General features: G+C 36.3%; 1 protein-coding gene across 1 annotated transcript in view; it reads right to left on the bottom strand.

Annotated features, from left to right (window-relative positions):
• The window catches only part of KIAA0825 (KIAA0825 ortholog), a 231,488-nt gene that overhangs the window by 144,023 nt on the left and 64,665 nt on the right, over positions 1 to 22,800 (bottom strand). The window contains 5 exon segments of the mRNA XM_039695659.1: positions 2,142 to 2,292; positions 3,552 to 3,817; positions 4,811 to 5,038; positions 6,700 to 6,794; positions 18,049 to 18,219. Of these exon segments, the coding sequence (XP_039551593.1) occupies positions 2,142 to 2,292; positions 3,552 to 3,817; positions 4,811 to 5,038; positions 6,700 to 6,794; positions 18,049 to 18,219 (911 nt within the window).

Raw genomic sequence — 22,800 nt, 5'->3', positions numbered from 1 at the left:
CACAACTACAAAACCTTGGTTACACACATAAGATATGCAAGAAGAGAAGAGAAGAGATAAGAACAACTGAACTATTAAACTGACAATATGAGATATCCAGATTGTTTTACTAAAATATTTTTTCCTCTTGTAATTTGGATGTATTGAAACCAAACATTTTCTGGCAAGGAAACATCACAGGCATTAATATTTCGTTGTCTAAACAGATCTATCCTATTAAAACACAGAAATAAATATACAGGAGTCAGAATCACAGCAGTTACTCCATAATAATTCTAAATACGTTTCACATTTAAATATTTCAACTAATACCTATTCAGCAAATAGCATTATCATGAAAGTTTTTGAGAACAGAGACTTCAGTCTTCAGTTCCTACATCCCAAAGGAACTGAGCAATATTTTAAGAATTTTTTGATATTTTAGCATTATTAGAAATATAAAATAACCCCATAATTTTTAAAAGGCTTTGATAGGCATTCTTTAACAATAAAATAAAAAACAATCTGGCTTCTTTTAAAATATATTAGCATGAACATTAGCAGATTATTGGAAGTTGTCACTATTTGGTTTTCCTCTGACATAATACTTGAAGTGCATTTTATATTAAGAAGGGGCAAAAATTATAACAAAGAACAAAATAAACAAGCTTATTGACAAGTTTTACTTCTTAACTTTATCATTATAAACACAAATTGTTTTCACTTTCTCTGCTTTGGTTTATTTAAGTAATAGCTCTTTTCCCCTTTTTTACTATTGTACCTCCCCTGCAGAAGCAACAATATCACTAGAGATTTAAATGAGATTCAGTCCCCTTTTCTGACCTGTGTTTCTATTTGTTGCCATTTCTGGACAATTTCACTGATAAACATCTGCTATTTTTGCAGGCTTCTTATAATAAAAACAGACATGAGCTTTTATTTAGTCTATATATGAGGAAACAAGCAGTTGTGTTTTATTACATAAGCCACCCAGTATTATCTCTGGACAAGTCTTTATTCTTTGACTGTTAGAAAATGTAAGTTCCCACAGCTACAGCAGATGTTGGCTACACTAAGAACTTCATTCAAAAACATAATCTGGATAGCCGGCCCAGTGGCTCACTCCTCCTGCTGAGCTCATATGTTGAAAGAAGCCATCTCTCACTGCTGGAAGTTTCAGCAGGGAATTGCCTCTGTAACAAGCAATAGATCTTAATCCAATCTCCTCCATTTAGGATGCCTACAAGACATCAACTGAAGTAACATCTCTCTACACCATGCCTCCTGAAGGAACCTGAAGGAACTTAGAGCAGATCACAGTCCACCCTTGGGCCATCTCCCATGGCCCAGTAAAAAGAGGAGTGATGATGTAAAATTACATACTTTTCACCTCAAATCCTGTAAACATACAGAGCTGAGACACCAGTTTTCCTCATTTCTTCCTACACACATCAGTTCTGTTCAGTAATGATAAAAATGTTTAGCTACTTCATATGCTTTCTTGTCAGACAACTGTTTCTCCATGGTGAAGTTACTGGATCACCAGTAAACAGGATACAGCACCATAGGCACTATAGACAATGAAGATCATATCATGATTCAGCAGTTGCCAAAACCCACTGCCTTTCTTACCTTATCATGACTTTAAGATGCAGGTGAAATGGCACTGGTTATTTCAGAAATACATTGCAGAATGCTTTACGTAACTATATTGACCACCTTTCTTTGTTTCACCCTTTACTCACAAAAAGTAAAAAGGGAACCAGTTGAAAATAAAAGTAAAAAACTCAGATGAAAAATTTCCCAGAAAAAGATCTGCATATGTCACATTTTATAAAAGAAGTGTAAAGTTCTTAGAGATTAAGGTGATGGTGTCCTCTTTACTGAGTTCTATATAAATGCCTTTACACAAAATAAATATTTTACGAAGTAAATGATACAAACACACCATGGTAACAATCTATCTCATCTTTAAATGACTATGTTTTCCTACATAATTTCTAAATAGACACTCCCCTGCAATAATAGGTATTTCAAAATAGTACATTCCAATAATCCTTATGTAAAAACAATGCTGATCTGATGCTTCTGATTAGCCAGTGAGCTGGCAAACACTAAAACACATTTTGTAAAAGGGAGCCATAGTAAACTTAACCTCACACCTCGTAAAAAGCTTTGTAGTCATCCCAGCAGTGGCTCTCAGCATCCTGTAAAATGCTTGTTGCACATACTCTGATGCAGTAGTTCGTAACTTGAAACTGGAGAATGTTGATGAATTCCTGACATTTTTGGATAGGTACTAGGAACAGGGGTCTGTTCAGAGAGAACCATTAAAAAGACAATGAATGAAAAGCTGAGCATTAGGAGGTAACAATCCTTAGTACTCTAAATAGTTTTTATTAGTAGGTATCAATCATTCATTTCCTCTTGGTCCTGAACCTAGAATTCAGTTTTGTAACTTTTTGTTTCAAGAGTTCTCAAAACATGTCTGCTTGTCTATAAATTCTCATTTAACCAATCACTGAGAAATAAATTACTTCATCCTATTTTCTGAGACAGGTACATTTGACACTCACTTATTTGGAGTTTTGCAGCATTCTTGCATCAGCAATTATTACATCAGCACTGAGTATGACAAAAATATATATAAGCACAGAGTAGAGAGATTGCTTTTGCTAGGTATGTACTAAAACTCTTTGTTAATACATCTAAGCAGAATTATTGAGAAGTATTTTAGGTCAGACTGCCCACTCACAGAGATACATTTCATGCAGGAGACAGTAAAACATCAGAAGAAATCAGCTCAACAGTGCATATAACCACTAAGAAATCACACATTTCTTAGAAATTGTGCTACTTCAGGGTCCCTCCCAAAAACCACTGTTTCTACTTTTAAATTGCACATGGCTGGAAACATGTGGACCAATAGTCTCCCAGTACCTTAAGACAAAATCTCCTCAAAACAAGTGCAGTTGTATTTCCTCGTAGGTCAAACACTGCCTTTGACTTTACACTCCGACTTCATATCTGCTTTAATTTTTATTCTGCAAGTAATAATAAACTAAATTCTAAAATGAAAATGTATTGTATGCATCGTATTGTATGTATTTCTTTACATGTCTATATATAGAATACACATTGTGTTAGGAAAAAGAACAGAAATGCATTTTTATATTGTCCTCTATGACTGCCATGTCCTGAATCAGAGCTTATGAAAATTAGGCATTGCAAAAGTCAGAAAAGGAAATCAAGGCCCTAGCACTTTATTTATATGACAGCAGAGTACATTCAGTTCCCTGGACAATCCTATTTTCACAAATTTAATAATTAAAAAAAAACCCAAAAACAATCTGCAAATCAAATGCAGATCCTACACATAAATAATTTGTTTTGCACTAGCTGCTGTGGACTATCAGGTTGATTCAGGTATTTCCATAAAACAGTACACATAATGCATGTGCTAAAAAATATGGTGCAATTTGGAAAACTACTACCACACTGCATCGCCAAAATGGAATGAAGTCTCATATTATTTACATCTGAATTAAACATTTTAAGTAAAAAGAACATACTTTTTGCTTGTTTCTCTCATTAAATTGCTATACATTGTAAAATGCTGAAAGACATATATCGCCGTGGAAAGGGCAGCATACAAGTCTTGCAGGGGAGCCTTCAAGGGAACATCTTTGCTTTTCTCCTCTAGTCTTGCCAGAACAGCCGTTGCCACTTTGCTGCAGGCCTCTACAAAGTTTGCTCTAATTTCCTGAAGAGAATCATCTCTGCAGGCCAGAGCCAATGGAAGCAATGTGTCGAGTTCTTCCATGATGTCAGAACAAAACTGAGAAAAATAAACGTGGCAGCAAGTTATTTGTATTCTGACAGCACTGCTTAATTTATGCACGCTAGGGTCAGATTATAGAATAATGAAATTGGCATGAAACATAAATATATTGAATCAGCTTTACAAACATTTTAATCTCTTAAACACAGGAGTAACTTTTTTAAAAGCAAATTAAATATTCTTTTATTCCTTCCTGCACTAAAGCTGCATATTCTACACTAGGGGAAAAATTAAAACCATCTTATGGTAGTAATGTATTCATTTGTTTTTGATGTCACTAAACGTTCATTCAAAGCACAAGGCTAATTCCTTGTAAATAATGTTAATTTTCTAAACTAATTAATTTTGAAAAATACACAAACACATTTCTTAACACTGTATTTGGAAACAAACGTGTCATCTCTTCATGAAGTTATACATTAATCTCCCTAAAATTATGTCCCCAATACACGTCTTATTTCAAGCAAGTATTCATTAACAGCCTTCCAAATCTGCTAGCATAATCGCAGATCTTACTAGAGAAAGTCTTTCAAACATACCTTTCCTTACAAAAGGAATTTAACTAATAAATGACCTTTCAGCCAAATCAAATAACTCAAAATTGGCCTTATTACTGGTTATGCCAATTAGATGAATGGCATGTCTAATGATATGAATACAGAAAATCCCTCTATAGCCGCATTTCAAAGCTTTTGACATTTTCCCATCTAACCACTTGGTAACAGAGCAGATACTAATCAGAATGCTTTAGAACTTTTTGGCTGAAAAAAAAATGCCAGTGAAGTTTAAAAGGTAATTCTTTCAAGTACAAACTATGGGCTATTGTATAAAGCTCTGTTCAGCTTCACATTGTAATGCCTCTCACTTTCTTCTTAATTCCATTTATATAAGATATAGAATATTAATAGTACTGTAAGTACTTCAAAGTGTAGATGGCAAACAGCCTTGGCATCCTGTCTCCCTTCAAACTTCAGATCTTTTGATACCTGCCTTAGCAATTCGTTTTGGTTGCTCTTCCTGTTGGACTGCTCTGCAGGACTCCCTCATTTGCTGGTTGTTTACAAGATTCATTGCACAGCCTGCAGCTGAAAACTCTTCTTTCTGCTCATGTTGAAGAATTTTAGATGAAAAATCCTCAATTGCTATTGTTATACAGTGAGCCACAGAAGAAGACAGGTCTTTAAATGCATTTCTCCAGCCAAAACTCAGTAAAATAGGCTGAAACACATATTAAAATTAAATCAATCCAAAGCCATTACTGAATGTTAACATAGTCTGAAAATTAAATGCACATCCATAATTAAATTACAAGACACCATCACATTTTGAAATTATTTAAAGAATTTAAAATATATTCCACTACTGTTGAAATCATACTAAAAGCAGTATTTACACTCAACAAAATGCATAGCAATATTAAACATGTCATCAAATTTTTCAGAAAAAAAGAATTCCTGTTTAAACAAGGCAGCTTTTATAAAAACATGCTTCATCTTTACTTAATTTGTAATCTTTAACAGACTCTACTTTAAAAAGTCAAGGAATTCATAGGTATTTTCAACAGTATAGTAAGTAATCTAGCAATGTATACCCTGTAGTAATTTTCACTGCAAGTTAACAACTGGAAGTTACTAACCATGAATCTCAATGGGAAACCCTTAAGAGAAGCTGGTTTCAACACCGGCACACTGTACTTCACTTCTCTAGAAATGCATTTAGAAAAGATTAAAATGTTTAAATAGAGATTTGTAGTTTTAGGCCAATGCTGACTTTTACTGTGATTTACATCATTTCCTTGCCCTCTTTAAACAGAGACTTCTGAAGTAATCTGAAGTGTAATAGTTGCCAGACACAGTAGCACATAATTTTCAACTTATCTGACTTTGCATTGCTCTTATGACTTATATCAGACTTAAACCTTTCCAGAAGAGGCCATTTGAGAATTGCACCATTGTAAGAGATATATTTTAATAACAAAAGATCATGTTCAGCAAATATCTCCACTATGAGGGCACAGTAGGAGAATAGAAAAGACGGATTTCTAACTATTCACTCAGCTATAATACTAAATTGGAAGAGAATGAAGGGCTACAAAGTGACGCCCTTCCAGTTTACTTCAATTTAAAAGTTGTATCCTCCTTCCTTTCCCCTTCCTCACTAGTAACATCCAGCTCTTGTATGTACAGGGACAGCCCCCATGGACACACACTTTTGCACTTCCTCATTTTTTTAATGGGCATCAATTACATCCCAATCTACCTAAAATATTCTTCTTTGTAATACATATTATTTTCACACATGAATCCAAAGTACATTTTTTTAAAAATTCAGCATTAAAATCAAGCCATTAAGAAATTAAATTCCACTATTATAAAGTATGAGACAGTTGGAGCATTTATGTGCCACAAAATCAACAATAAAAATGTGTTTTGTAGTAAATGGGAGCCAGATAAAAACAATCTTGCATGCACATTCTACAAAACACAGTGTTTGTTGGCATCAGAGAAACTAGACATTGTATAGAGTACCTATACGTCTAGGAAGAACCATTATGATCAAATTCTAAGAACTTCACAGGTTCTTTGAGATTATATGTATAATACTAAGAAAGCTATCATATTTAAGTAATTTTTTTCCATTTTGTTATGAGGTATCTTATAATTATGTTTTTCTGTTAATAACTACTAAATACCAACCACTTCTTTGAATGCCATATTTTATTCCATCTAAACTGAAACTTTGCACATAGAAATAATCACAGATGCTGAAGTAATGAATCTATGGCAATAGGTGTTTATAATGAACATAGTGAAAGCCTACACTGGAGACACACTCAAAAGAAAACCCCATACAAAGTGTAAGACTCCTTTCATACTCACCTCTTCTACCTGAAGTAACTGTTCAGGAAGCACGCTGGTTTCATTTGCTCTAGTTTCTCCTATTAAGAGCTCCCCACTAGCTCTCTTCAGAACTCCTGCACAGTATGACAAAAGAGATCAAAGTTTAGATTAATTCTGTAGAAAAGTCAGCAGTCTTCAACACCTTCTTATACATCAATATGAAGCATTAAAAAAACCCTCAAGAAGATGTAGGGGAATACTAATGTTATAATAAAGTAAAATTCAAGTTATATACAGTTTCTTTTATATAACATGATGAAATCAACATCTAGTGGTACTTGTATTTTATACAAATGCACATATAATGTGTAAAATATGGTTTCTTTTGTCATCAATGCATTTTTATACTAATTGCGAAGTCATCTCTTCTTAAGGAGAATGCATAACACTTGATCAGCTGTATAGAAATTAATTTCTCCTCTTTGTTCCAAGAATTATATCAATTGAACTCTAATATATCTTTTACAGCCTTTACTTATTTGGAAACACCAATACAATAAGAATAAAAACACAGTTAATTAGTACATATATTATAAGCGAAATGATGGCTTATAAAAACATAAAGAACAAGAGAAGCTCCTTAAGAAGGGCTGGTACAAAGCTCACTGATAAATCTTAGAGTAATGGGATATTGCCCCAGTTTTGTCAAGGACAAACCAGTATCTGGGGTTGACATCATTTTTATCAGTGATTCAAGAAATCTGGGTTCCTGAAATGTACTGATGATTCCTCTTCCCTCTGATAAAAGCATGAGATAGTGGAGTTCCAGATCCTGAGAGCACAAAGGAGGGTAAAAAGCACGATCACAGCCCCAGGCTTCAGAAGAGCAGATTTTCCCTCTTTGAATATCTGCTTGGAAGAGTACCATGGGATAAGGCCCCAGGTAATGCGACACAAGAATAATGGGCACAAGAAATTTGATTAATATTCAAGTATCACCTCTGCTAATCTCAAGAGAGCTGAAAAAAAAATATCAGAAGGCCTGCATGCATGAACTAGAAGATCCTAGCCAAACTCAAACACAAAATGAAGCATACAGAGACTGGAAGTGAGGATGGGTAACCTGAGAGGGACACATAAATAACTTCTGGGCATGGAAAACGTTAAGGAAGCTGTAGCTCAAATGCAACTAATTTGGTCAGGGATGTCAAAGACAACAAGAAGGGCTTCTGTAAGTACACAGGTGATAAACAGAAGACTAGAGAAAACATAAGCCCATTGCTCAAAACGATGGGGGACCTGGTAACATAGATATGAAAAAAGTTGAGATAATTAATGTCTTCTTCAACTCAGTATTTACTATCAAGGCCAGCCTTCACAAATCCCAGGCACCAGAGACCAGGAGCAAGGAAGATGTATTCTAGATGGAAGAGGATCAGGTCTGAGAATAACTGAGGAAACTCAACATACTGAAATCCTTGGGCTCTCATGGGATGCACCTGCCAGTGTGGAGGGAGCTGGAAGATGTCAATGCAAGTCCACTCAATAATTTTTGATCAATCATGGCAACAGGGAGAAGAGTCCAAAGGCAAAAAGAAAGAAAATGTCACTCCTATTTTCAAAAAGGGCAAGGAGGAGGACTCAAGGAATCAGAGTCTAATCAACCTCATTTCTGCCCCAACGAAGGTAACAGAGGCATTTCCAGGTGCCTACAAAGAATTCATCAGGAGCAGTCAGCATGGCTTCAGTAACTGGAAGTCATGCTTGGCCAAAGCATGATAAAGTTCTATGAAGAAATGATTGGCCTGGTAGACGAGGGGACAGCAGTGGATGTTTTCTGCATGGACTTCAATAAAGCCTATAGCATTATCCCCCATAAGATCTCGTTAGAAGACAAGATATAGACAAGATGCGTGGACTGGACAAGCAGTCAGTGAGTTGAAAAGTGGCTGAATAGCCAAGCTCCAAATGCAGTGATCTGTGGCACAAAGTCTAAGGCCAGTAATTAGCAATCTATCTCAGAGGTCAATACAAGGTCCAATCCTGTTTAACATCTTCATTAATTATCTGGATGATGGGGTACAGTGTACCCTCAGCAAGTCTGCAGCTGACATCAAACAGGGCAGCAGATAGTCATGGTGCCAATCCAGAAGGACCTCAACAGGCTGGAGAAATTGGCACACTAGAACCTCATAAATTCCAAGAAGAATGCACCTGAGGAAGAGCAAATCCAGGCATCACCCTATGTTGATGTTCTCCCAGCTGGTGAGAAGCTTTGCATAAAAGGACCTGCGGGTCCAGAAGTACATGATGTTGAACATAAGCCAGTAAAAAGGCTGACAGCAAAAAGGTATCTCATCTGGATCAGGCAAAGAAATACAAGCAGGTCAAAGGAAATTGTTCTTCCTCTCAGTGATGAGCCACACCTGGAGTGGTGTGTACAGTTCTGGGTTATTCAGTACAAGACAAACATGAACATACTGGAGAGTGTCTAACAAAGGGCCATGGAAGATGACAAAGGGAATGGAGGATAGGCTGAGAGCAACTGAAGAGAAAGGGCAGGACAGGATATATCACTAATGTATCTAAATACCTGAAAGGAGGGTCCAAAGAAGTCAGAGTAAGTCTTCCACAATGACAGGGTCAGTGGTCACAGGCCCAGACAGATGCAAAGCCAGGAGGTTTCCTCTGAACATCAGAAAATGCTTTTTTCACTGTGAAGGTGACCAAACACTGTAAGGTTGTCCAGAGAGGTTATGGAATCTCCATCCTTGGAGATACTCAAAAGCTATCTGGACATAATTGTGGGCAATTGGTTCTAGAGACCTTGCTTGTTGGACAATATGAATACCAAAGATCCCTTCCAACCTCAACCATTTTGTGATTCTGTGAGTCACAAAGAGATACAAGAATAACACCAAACTATATGTATTTTAAAAATCTGTCTTGTAGCATAAACTGGTGCAGATATTCCTAAAGCAATGTATTTCATATGAAATATGGAATTTTAAAAGAGGTTTTAAATGACCAGGTGCTACCAAATTATTGTCAAAGATTATTTTCCAGTCATAACCTTGGAGGTCTTCAGTAATCTGAAACTACTAGTAGTACATGGCCAAGGTTTAAAGAGCTTTTCTCTCTGTATGAAATTTCCAGCATTGGATTTAATTTATCCAAAGTAGATTAAAACTTTCCCTTAATTGATTTGCATTCTGAAAATAAACACTGTTTTTCATACACTTATGCAACATTGAAGAGCTTTGAAGTTTTTGTGGAGTTTCTTTGTTTTGGGGGTTTTTTTGTACATTTGGAGGTTTTTTTTCCGAAATACCATTTTGCATTTTCAAAATACACTGACAGATTTAAGCTGGGAAAAATGAAAGATAACATAGTAGAACATAAAAAAAAAAAGATATTAACCAGGCCATCCAACTCCCTGATCCTCACCATTACAGATAGTACCAGAAACTTACTGAGATTTTTTCAGCATATTTTAATGTATTTTATAATAAAGTTTCTAACAGTTTTCATTAGAAATTGGTCCAGAATTTTAAAAACCCAACTAATAGTCTAACTGACTAGATATTTTCCCTATTTTCTATTCTGTGCTTTCTACCTTAAATTTACCTTTTTTTCCTTTCAATTCTCCTTTTTTGTAGGTATAACATCACATTCTAACTATAACCACAAGAAGCTTCTATACATTCACATTCTTGTATTATTGTCTCTACTTAGATCTGCTATTTACAACTTTTTATATCAAGACTTCAAAGAAAACCTTAAACATTTAAGCTAAAATCCTTGTGTAATCACAGCATTGTTGCCTTACTTATTAAGAACTCACAGCTGAGATAAATAGGTATTTAGCTGATGGTAGATTTGTGACTCCAAGACCACAGGCAAAGAGCCAAATGATGCTTACACCCATACCAGTAATTTAACAGGCTCCTTCATTATTAAATTAACATGTTCTACTACATTATCCTACCTCCTTTTCTAATTAACAGTCTGGACACTCCTGCTTTATACTCACATATATCTATGCTTGTGCATGTGGGTTTACATACATTAAAAATTTCACTGGTTTTCTCAAATAAGCCCCAGGTTCAAGTCCCCCATATTTTACTGACTTCCTTTGGCTTCTCAAATTTTTGCTTTCCCCAAATCTCATCTGGGTATGGCTGGCTAAGGCCATCTTCTTCCTCGATTTAACCTCCAGCTAGCACGGGTCACCTTCCCACTGTATATTGAACATTTTACGCTTAGCCACAGCCCCCAATAGAGCCTCCATTCTTCAGATGCTACTACAACCTTCCTCTCGAACACTATTTCCAGAGACAGATAACAAGTGATACCCTTCCTGTCCTGTGACTTTTTCATTTGTGTGAGAGACTGGAAGGAATGTTTGCTCAAAATGTTTCAGGGGTGTGTGTGAGGGAAAGAGGCAGGTCAGGCATTGTTCTGGTGAGGCAGAACATTGCTCCACATATTCCACCCCCCAGACCCTGTATCCCAGCCCAGGCTGGCCGCCAATCCCTGGCACATTGCAGGCAATGCCCCTGGAGCCCCAGCTCAGCCCCAGAGTGGCCAGATGACTGAAACTCCCACCTGGGGAAGAGCACAGGAAAGCCAAAAGGTATTTAACCTGAGACACAAGGTCAGCATGTCTTGACCCTATCTCCTCTTTGAATCTTTATGAGATGGACACTGCTGGAAGCAGGAGTGGTAGTTAGGTTTGTTCTTTTCTATATAATTTCTACCTTTCTCTCTTTCTTCTTTTAATGCCCCTGGAGCCCCAGCTCAGCCCCAGAGTGGCCAGATGACTGAAACTCCCACCTGGGGAAGAGCACAGGAAAGCCAAAGGGTATTTAACCTGAGACACAAGGTCAGCATGTCTTGACCCTATCTCCTCTTTGAATCTTTATGAGATGGACACTGCTGGAAGCAGGAGTGGTAGTTAGGTTTGTTCTTTTCTATATAATTTCTACCTTTCTCTCTTTCTTCTTTTAATTCTCTCTTCTAGGAACTTTTGAGTAACTTAAAATTGAACGGGCTTAGAGTTTGCAAAGTCGAATGGGCCAAGTTAACGCAGATAAAGTGTTTTATCTCATTGAATGCTGGCCTAAACGTTTTGCCAAAGCTCCTTGATATCCTAAAGTTGCCAGTGAAGTTGCTTTGACCTCTTGAGAATATCTTGTTGGTATTTGTACTGTGTGTCTAACTATGAAAAACTGCAAGCCCTTTTAAGTGTCTCATCAAGTAAGGATTTTTACAACTTGTTTTCTGATTGTCTTGCCCTAAGCAGGAAACTCTCCTGGGAAAGAGAAGCACAGCTTTATTCAAGGTACAGCTGCTACGCAGAACACATTTATTTTGCTACTCCAGACAGAAAGGCAGGGATGGGTCGGAGGAAACATACCTAACTAGACAAATTCTCTGACTCCTCTCTTTGAATAGCACATATCAAACTGCTTTTGCACAGATAAGAAGAAATGCATGAGATTCTCTCACATGGTTGTTTAGAGAAAAGGATTTGCAGAAAGAGCTGAAAAAAGTGAATGTTGTGAAAGAAGATGGGGGTTTAGAATATGCTCCTTTTCCAGAGCATATTCTAAACCTTCAGCATTCTTGATTATTAGGGAAGATTAGATTAACCACAAATCCTTGCTTTGTCTTTCTTGAAACTGATGTTCTACAAAGATGTAGTCCTGATGGACTGTTCATAATTTGTGTACTTTCTTTAGTCTACCAACCAGGCAGCTTTAATAATTTTGATTGTAAATAATGAGAACAAGATTATATCCAGTGCTACATTTAAAATCAAAATGCTTCAGCCAATTTTCCTTGTGTGTATTACAATTTGTCTGGGATTATTCTTCTCTTCAAAACAACTGTTAACCTAGATCCCCGTTACCTATTTATTTCTCTCTCCAATTCGGTAATTTTCTCGTTTTGTAAAGGTGATTACAAAGACTGAAGAACAATAGTGACATCTCTTGCATTTTAAATATAATTATTTTTATTTCTTATAAGAAGTTCTATTAATTTTTTTTCTACAGAATTACACAGCTTTCCTATTTTTATAACATTTAGGGCCATAAGACCAGTCATTGTGATACCATCTCGCATGCAGCATAGAATAGCAAAATATCAAGGAAAGCTTTTGTATGAGCTACTCACTATCTGTATATAAGCTAAGTATCAGTGCTATCAAAGTAGCTTACAAATTGGATTCAGCCAACCCAGTCAGAACTTTTATTGAAACCCTACTGGAAATAATACGTCTTGCAGAAGTAGAAAGAACCATTCTTCCAGAAATATAAATAACAATTAAAAAATTGTTATGACTGACTGACTAACTATGGGTCAAAAAAACCTTCTGCTATCTATCTTCAATAATGAACTTTTTACTTATTGTACTATACTGAGCAAACTGTACTAGCCCAGATGCAGATAATGTATCTCTGAAATCATATTCTCCTCCTAATGTAAATTCGTCTTTACTTTGGATTGATCCACTGAAGCTGTGTATTTGTAAAAGAAGATACTTGAACATCTTATGTTGAGACCAAAACAAAAATCACAACTTTTTTTAATCTTCAATTGCAACTTTTGCAATACTGCAACTTTGCAACAGAAGTCTATTAGGAGGATGCACCTCAAAAATTTTATTCTACATTGCTTTTATTACCCTTTCCAGAAACGGATATAGAGTTAAGCATCTTTCTTTAAAGTGTGCAGGAAAGATCTTTGCAAATCTTCCCAGTACCATGAGACAGAGCTTGTAAACCTAAGGACTTGACAAATTCACCCACAGTGTTTTCAAGCGCTCCATTGGAAAAAGCCTTTCTTGGTATTGATTTTCTGATCTGTCCAAAGTTCACCTTTTTCACTGAAATGGGGAAAAAAGTGAGACAGATGAAAGCATATTAGATATTTTGGATTTTTTAGAAGTCTTAACAAGAAGCTTCTGAAAACCCAAGAGGAAAGAAAAATCTAACTTAAAGCTGGAAAGAGAATGCAATTTGGCAGAGTTCTAAACCCAAGTCTCATGCTTAACACTTGATTGTAGAGGATCATGTTCCTGATTGCTTCAAAGAGAAGCTGTGATGCTGGATGTACTAGGTATGTTAGAACATCTCATTAATTTCAACTGAATGTAAATAGAGAAGTAGACTATCTCATCACAGTAGGCATGACAAGATATCTGCAGATGAAACGGTTAAATAGTCAAGAAAAAACTGGGGATGGTTACTCCTCTAATTTTATGAAATCCAATGCTTGTAGTGGAATGAAGTTATGCACCATTGCAAATTAATGTGCTGTAAATGACAGAACAATACAGATACCTTTTCTGTGAAAGGCAGAGTAGCAGTCTTGTCCAGATGACACACTAAAGTTCAGGGGTAGAAAACCATGCCATCACTTGTTTGTCCAAGAACTTTGCATGATTTTCTCCTTATTTTGATTTAAAGGATAACTTGAAGAACACTTTGGTAGTAGATAAAATGTATATTTATACCATATTTTTTTAAAACTGTGCTTAGATAACACAAATACAGTTTTAAATCAAGCTCAAATCTTGGCATGTACATATTGAGGAACACTAAGTTACTGCTGGTAAAGTCAAAATTAAAATCAGGAAGCATTAGATGGAGAACAGTGAAAAGAAGTAGAGTGGAAAATGCAATTCAGAGAATTCTTTTCTCCAATCTATGCAAAGTAATTTGTAAAAATGAGAATTCTGAATATATTCCAGAAGATGCCAGATAAAGAACTCTCAAACTGAACTGAGAGACCTATCTGTATCACCTAAAAACTCTCTACATCCATCTCCCTACAGAGTTCACTCTGGTTCACTGTTTCCTTTGGTGCTATTGTCTGCCATGGGGTTACCATCAGAGAACACTGGTAGGCAGTACTTCCCTCTAACATCTATTTTCAACGGCCTAAATTGGTCTTCATAGGATTCCATTGTGCACGCTGCAAAGAAACTTGTCTTGTTGCCAGCTAGAACTCTGAACTACACGTCTTTCTTTTCTTCACTGTTCTTTTTTTGGTTCACAAGCAACCTCCTACCAAAAGCAGAATCTGCAGAAGAGACTACATCCAAGCAATAATGCAATGAAAAAGTATGAAGAGAAGCCCAGGTGGCCACCTTGCAAATTTCCAATGTGGAAGCCTTCGACCTCTCCGCCCAAGAAGCAGCTATAGTCCTAGTGTAATGAGCTTTACAAACCCTGGGAGCCTCTTTACCCTTAACTACATACGCCTCTCTAATACAATCCCTTAACCATCTAGCTAAGCAACTCTTAGAAGCCATTTGACCCCTCTTAAGACCCCCTAAGAGTACAAACAATCTGTCAGAAGATATGAAATCTTTGATTCTTCTGTGATAAACCCTAAGTGTTCTTCTTACATCCAATTTATGCAGCCGTTGCTCTTTGTCATTGCTGGGTTTAGGGAAAAATGAGGGCCAAGAAACCGTCTGGTTTAGATAAAACTCAGATGCCATCTTTGGGACAAAAAAAAAATTTACAAAGAGGAACCATCTGAAGAACTACTTTGTTTCTGATAGAACTTTATACATGTTCTAAATATCAAAATTGAAGTACTACAGAATATAAAACAAAATATCAATTGACATTGAAACAGCTATACATATAAATGCACCACTTGATACAAGCACATGAAAAAAAATTATTTTTGTTGCACCTCTGCGTGAGCTACATAGATTAAAAGTCTCCCATGAACACTAAAAGCAACCAAAATATAAAGGAAACAAGTATAAGGCTTCTGTCTACACAATGCCTAGGGAAACTTTAGGTGACTTGGACATTCATCACCTTTTATGAATCGGCCATCTTTACCTAGTTTGCCAGCAGTACTACTTGCAGAGCACTGACACTTCAGATATCCCTCACTGCAGAGACTGATGGGTAGGCTGGATATACCCAACCTAGCTTGAAGCCACTGAGAGTATGGGTAACTGCCCAGCACCACCAGCATTCACTTAAGTTGGGTTAATTCACTCTGTCTCTTAGACTGGTTCTGTAGCCTGTGCTGCACTGTAAACCTGACCTTTGTACCCAGGTTAATTTAAAGCTGCTTCAGACATATCTACACTCTTGACTCTGCCAAATTAAACAAGATTTCTAGTAATAAGGCTTCTAAATAAGTACTGAAGATGGCCATTATGTTGTCTAGTCACATATTACAATGTGTTCTGATGAAAATAAAACAAGGATTCTAACCAATCCTTCTTATAAAAAAACTCAGCCATCCTCAGTGAAAAAAATAAAATTATCAACCCAATACAGGACATTAACAAATCTTAAATCCTTAATCCTAAAATCTTAAATCCTTTTAGTTACTTAACACAACCTGGAACTACTGGGAACATAGCTTTCATTCTCCCACACCAAATCATCTTTCACTTCACTCCAACTGAGATTTCCAACAATATGAAAATAAAATAAGACCAATAAACCTTTCTTCTAGCCAGACCTCTTGTTAAAAATTTTTCCGGACATGTCTTCTTTTCACAAACTATCTGTAAACAGATCACTGTGAACAGTTTTGCGAATAGAACCACCTGATCAAAACAGCAACTCCAAAAACAAAAGTATGGCTGAAGACTTCCCTAAAAGCACCTGAAAAATATTTACCCTTGCTTGTTTTTCAGGGTAAGATGAATTCTGTGTTTTTTTCTGGAATGTACCTTTTACCCACAAGACTGCCTCCTACAAGGTCTACTAATATTTCCCTAACTCAGATTTGATTAAGTAGAGGTACCAATTAAGAACCAACTTGCTATGGACACTATTACTCTAAAAGAACATTTCTCAAAGAAGGCAGCTTAACACTCTTTGGAGAAATAGTTCTGGATGTAATTAAGCTTGGGAAATTTTTATTAATTAATGAAGCAGGATTATTTTTACTTCCTGGAAAGTAAAGTATTTATCGCTAATCTTGAAATTGCTAAATTCTCTGAATTACTGGAGACCACATGCCTTAGAATATAGTCACATAAATATCAAATAAATTTTGCATTCAAGACTTTGAATTTCTTTACACTTTCTCACATAATACAGTAATACAAAGTACATTTACCATTTCCCTTTCTGAGTGTATACCCAGCCCAACACATAAGGAAAACTCCACAAGTTTATTCTAAGACCTCTTTGTAGAATGAAGGCTATAAAACATAAATTATAATACATATTAATAATTTAGCATTTCTTGAGAATTAGTATCACTGACTAAAGGAGGCAGAAATACATTGAAGTCAATGAAGTCATTGAAGTCAGCAAAAACGGAATTTGAATGCACACTATATTAGAGCTTTGACGTATATCCTAAAAACATATAGGTTAACCTGTATTTCTCTATTTTGGAGTGTCAATATTAGAGGTAAAGAATACAATACCAAAAGGTGTGCCTTGGAACACTTCTTATTTAATATTTTTATTTTCATCAGTGTAGTATTCTGAGACAACATCATTCCCAAAACACCTTTCTCCTCAGCCTGCAGCTTGACTATAGAGATACTGAACATTTGATTTCACCTATCCTCTCTCCCTGAGCAGCCTGGCCTCATTTCTGGTCTGATCTTTTCCTGCAATAGAATCAAAGCTCTTGAAACCACTTCTCTCTCATGACTTGGAGTCTCCACTGGCAGAAGCAGCCAAGTAGCATAATATTTATAAGCATACTCCTGGAAGGCGTTATTCACCTGAATTTGCATGATACCCAGTTCTATTGAATACAATTAGAGGGAAAAAAGTGAGCTTGGAACCTACAGCAAATGCAAATGTGAGGCTTCATCATTTTACTGATGTAGAGCCTCCTTCTGTAACACAGCCACTGAAGCCAGTAAACACATTGCATATAGTAAGTGTGAGAAATACAGGTTAAACATGGACTATATCCTTTAGCAGTTAGTTTCATGTACACTAAGATCAACTAAACTGATATTAATGTATGTGCTTTTCTCTCTTGAAAAAGGCAGTTTTCAAAGACAAGTTCAGAAAAAGTCAGTTTCAAAGAATTCAGACTCCAAGTATTGTTGTGTCCTATATGAGACATAGGATTTTACAGAGAATCTAGTAGGAGATATCTTATTGCAGTGTTTGATAGTTTTTCATCATAGATCTCCATCAATATCTACAGTTAGTACATCACATCTTTACACACAGCAATCAGTTCTTTTCTACAAGTCATCATGCTCAAATGTAAATTGCACATTTCAAAAGCTTTTTCAGTGGATATGGAAACAAATTTATTTGAAAAATATGACGACATAAATTAGGTAATTAATGTTGAAAATAGCATAAAATTATTCTTTCGCACAAAGTAAACCAATAAATCAGAACAATCATTCATTACCTTGAACATTCTTATTCCTTTCTGTAAATGAAGGCAGCAGCAGAATTTCTGTGGAGAGCTCTTCAATTTTTTCCTCCATTAATAAGAAGAGTTTGATAAGTTGAGAAAGACATTTGAGTTGATATAAGGTTAAGCAGAAGTTCCGTCCTTTCCTGTGGTATTCCTGGGAGGCTATTCAAGTAAAATTACAAAATAGCTTTTATTATAGCTTTAAAAAAAAAAAAAAGATACTGCAAAACTGATTATGTAAGACAGTATAATGCATCAAGCAATTTAATTTTCCTTATAATGTATCTTTTTCTCATTATATAATACTGTTACATTATTTTTTTCTACGTCTTCAGAACTTCTCAATTATTGTGAGGTTCCAACTGACGTCCAGGTTTTGTTATTCATTAACTAGGATTTTTTTCCATGCCATGGAAATGTTCACTCAGGAATGTTCTCACCTGTGTTTTACAGAAAATCCACTGTGTTGCAAAAGCCGAAAGGGAAAAAACACATCATTACTGTATTTCAATGGTTTGGGACATCACATCACTTGTCACTCTGCAAATCACCTTGTCTGTTTAACAATCTGCTAGCACAATACAGTTGATGAATATGACATTTGAGTGAAAGAAACATCAATCTAACACTCCACAACTTTAAATATGTGGGGTTTGAAAACAAGTGAGACTGTCAGTGAGCAAATATCAGCAAGTATTATAACTATCAGCATTTGGTATTTAAAAGAAGAAACCGAACATTTTATTTTGAAAGGTTAACACATGCACTCATAACATATAATCATGTCACATCAACCAGGGAACTCTGATTTCAGCACAGTCAGACTATAAATGACTGCGAGACGTTTCCAATTCAGTATTACCAAACCACATGGGTTTAAATACTTTAATTTTATAATGTCTTTAAATGTAACAAATTTGCACTTCTATGCAAATTGCAGTGAGCTGATACCATGATCCTACGCAGTTCTGCCGCAGATGTAACATCAACAGAAAAGTTAATCTAGAAAGTGTCAGGGGGAGAGCCAGAATACTTTGAAACAGAAGCCCTGAAAGATGAACACAAAAAGAAATTTATTGAAATGTACTTTTATGTGTCATATCTTTCTGACCTTTGCAAATTTTAAGTACCTTGTATCTTCTTTTTCCCTCAAAGTTTCTAAATATTTTAGGCATTTACAAATCACTTTTAAATAGACATAGAGCTAAGTAGGAGAGCTAATTCCATAATTTGCTATTCCAGTTTTACAGCATTAGAGACTGGACTGCAGGTTTTGCATCCACATCTGAAGTTCCAAACAGATGTATTCATGTTAGTTCCTTGCATTTCTAAGAATGTCAAAAGAGTTAAACATAATTGCCTCTGTTAGTGTCTTTCCTCTCTGAATAATAAGTAAATAACAGATCTATCACTGGATTTCTAATTTTAAGTCTTAAACCTACAAAAAAAAAATCACATTCACAGGAGTTTACTCCTTATCTGAAAACCAGAGAATATAATCTGAGTTTTAATTGACATGAAAAGACTGCTTGAGTCTGCAGTGTAACCACAAAACACATCCTAAAAATGAACAGAACATTAGTTCTGTCTCCTATAATTAGAAAATCTTGTGATATTTCTGCCCCATCTATGGAGGAACAAGGAAACAGTCCACTTATTTGATTGCCTCAAATGATATCGTCCTTATTAGACTGAAAGAAAGTGGACGTAGAAGACAAAGGTATATCACAGTGATGCTATGTTTAGAATACATAACCAAACTCAGAAAAAGTAAAAACTTTACTTTTAATGATCATTCAGAATATATTTCAATTTTATTGTTTCTCAGAAATAACAACTCATTTATTTAGTGCTTGATGCTCAAGTAGTGTGCACACACCTGAGTATCCAAAGCTTGACTGAAAGGCCTTCTATACATACAGATCATTAGGTTTAAAATACTGACAGCAGCATTTAATTTTGAAGAACACTGACCAGCCTGCTTGAACAAGCACATCACTGTCCATTTTTTAGCAGAGTAGAATGAAAAGACACCTCTCTTCTGGCATTGTTCTGATTGGATAACCACAGAACAGAAACCTTGAAGAACTGTTTAACAGCCAAGAGCAAAGCAGCCAATGTGATGACATAGACAACAATCTCAAAACAGATTTATAAATCTTGTAGAAGATTGTCATGAAGAGAACGTGTCTCCATGTGGACAGATGTGAAATAGACATGAAGGCTGTGATATATGTTCAACCAAACCTCAGTGACATCAACCTGTTTGGAGGGAAATTTGCCATATTCACAAAGTAGAGTATGCTTACTCTGAAAATGTTACCGAATGGATCATGACTTGGAGGGTTAGGTCAGAAAAGTAATATAACTCATTTACCCAGGTGACACTGTGCATTGTTCTTGTTAGTATTGTTGTAGTATTCTATCCAATCCACAGGGTGGCTGAAAGCCCATGAAGCTGATCTCAGCCAGCCACGAACCAGTTAAACAAGGGCATTCCAGTCTAACTGCACGACAGAAAGGAAATGGAGGAAGCTACATGATACAAACCAACTTCCTTCCTGAACCACCTGCAATTTACTACTATCATTCTTCTAAATTAGATTTTTTCTGCATGTCTGACTTTAATTCATGTAGTCCCTGTACAAGGAAACAGCTGCAGCAGGATCTTTGGATACAGACAAAAATAAAATGGATCTCTATAGTACATCCTAACAACAGGATATGTTGGCTTTCTGCTAAAGCAATACCTAGAGAGAATTTCTGAAAAGGGACAGAAAGGCTGGTACAGAGGCTACAGAGAGGTGAAGTGCATTCTACAGCCTTTGCCAATGTGCCAACGAGCTGATTTAGAAGTATTGCTCAAAAAAGGTTGAGATCAGAATCTAAAAAAACAGAGGAATAAAAAAAGGTTTTGATCTTCTGAATACAGCCCCAGGCTTCTGTCTGTGCAAAACAAGGATCACACCAATACTGCTGTACAAAACCAGTGCCTACACTGATGATTTCTAAACTGCTCTGGAGGCCAAATCTGCTAGCAGAAATATCCTAAGTCTGGAAAATGAGCTATCTTGAGATACAACAGGAAAGATTCAAACAAATACAGCGTCAGGGACCACTGAAGTCCCTGACAGGGAGTCAAGCATGGTAATACAGCCATCAGGACAGGCTCCTTGCCAGCCAGGGGCCAATCATGCAGATCCCAAGTAAGACAGACCCTGACATGATAGGTTTCAACCAAGATCCAGATCATCAGCCAAGTTAATGGTGATGACACAAATCTGAAATCGAGTCAGGAAACTAATTCACCCTTTTGAGTCTGGGTCTGGTCTGGTGAAGGTAACCACAAGTCAGGCAGAGTTTAGTGACCACTCAGAGGAACCACAGTGATAATGCAGGTTAAAGTTCATGGCAGGAAAATTGAGTAAATGGGGTCCACAGCTCTGGGGTAGATGAACAACAGGACACCTGTGATGTAGTGCAAACAGAGACTGAGGACTCAGGTGCAGGCGAAATAGATCTCCTGGGCAGGCTGCTGTGTAGGTCCCTGAAAAGGCTGGTCAGGGCCTTCAGGCTCACTAATGCATACAAGGCTTTGTAGCATAGCTCTTAAGGAATTTGATTTTTCAAACAAAACCTCAGAAAAAGTGGGAAACTGTCCTCCTGCTTCATGGAGGACAGCACAACTATTTTGCTAAGAGGAAAAAAGAGTACTTGAGGTTTCTCCAGTTCTTTCTGGGGGGATAGGAAGAAGAAGACTAAAAATTACTTGAATTCACTTGAACCACCACTGCATTTATTTGTAGCAAGTAAATAAATCTTGACGATTCATTACACAAAACTGGAATGAAGCAAAGCAATAAGCTCAAAACTTCCATGCAATTTAGATAATCTGTACTCTTGAGTTCTTACCACATAGAGGCAGAGGGGACCTGAAAGATATTTAATTTCTTCAAGCATGCTGATTTACTACCCCAACTATCAAAAAACAGGCACCAGAAGTCTGTCAACCCAAACAACATTACTCTTAGAGAGTTTTCCTAACAGAAAAAGAAGGCTCAAAAGAAGGGTGTCTATCAATTTATGCAAGGTTTGCGTGCTGGTGCCAAGGCAGCTGATGCAGTTATACAACACTGGAGAAACTAGGGGTATTATTTTCAGGTTTGGCCTTTCATTTTAGCAGAAGTGAAGCTGAAGAAATTTTCCTTAGATCTGAAGGACATGCCACCCTTGTAGAAGAATAAAGCTGTCCATTTTACCAGAGACCATTTGGCTGGATGTAGCTGGACAGATGGTATCATAGAATTTCACTTCACCAGTGATGAAGTTGAGAGGTGCTCATATGAATTCTAAGACAGCTAATCAGTTAATTAAGGCATTTTTCAAATGACATAAAATGAAAGACATTCTATAAAGCACTTGGTTATAGTACCTGACCTTCTCCTAAGTACTTAAATTCAGTAGCAAGGTATCTGCCTTTATCTTAGCACTTTTAAAGATTTTTCCCTCATCTTTGAAAAGGAAGATGCGTAAGAAATAAGGCTGAAGTAGATCTAGATGACCTGTGTATATCTACTAATTTGTGATTTTAGAGCAAGTTTAAAAAGTGATACTTTCCTCAAAGCTGCAGCTCTTGAAACCATTAAAAATAGTGTTCCAACTCCCTTGGTTATAGCCTGGAGGCTATAAAAATAATGCTTGGAGGCACTAAAAATCTCAAAAGGCATAAAAAACCATGTATGA

The sequence above is a fragment of the Passer montanus genome, unplaced genomic scaffold (genome assembly GCF_014805655.1).
Source record: "Passer montanus isolate IOZ18808 unplaced genomic scaffold, ASM1480565v1 scaffold91, whole genome shotgun sequence".
Classification (NCBI taxonomy): domain Eukaryota; kingdom Metazoa; phylum Chordata; class Aves; order Passeriformes; family Passeridae; genus Passer; species Passer montanus.
Note: the sequence above shows the minus strand (reverse complement) of the source record. Positions and strands in the feature narration are given on the sequence as shown.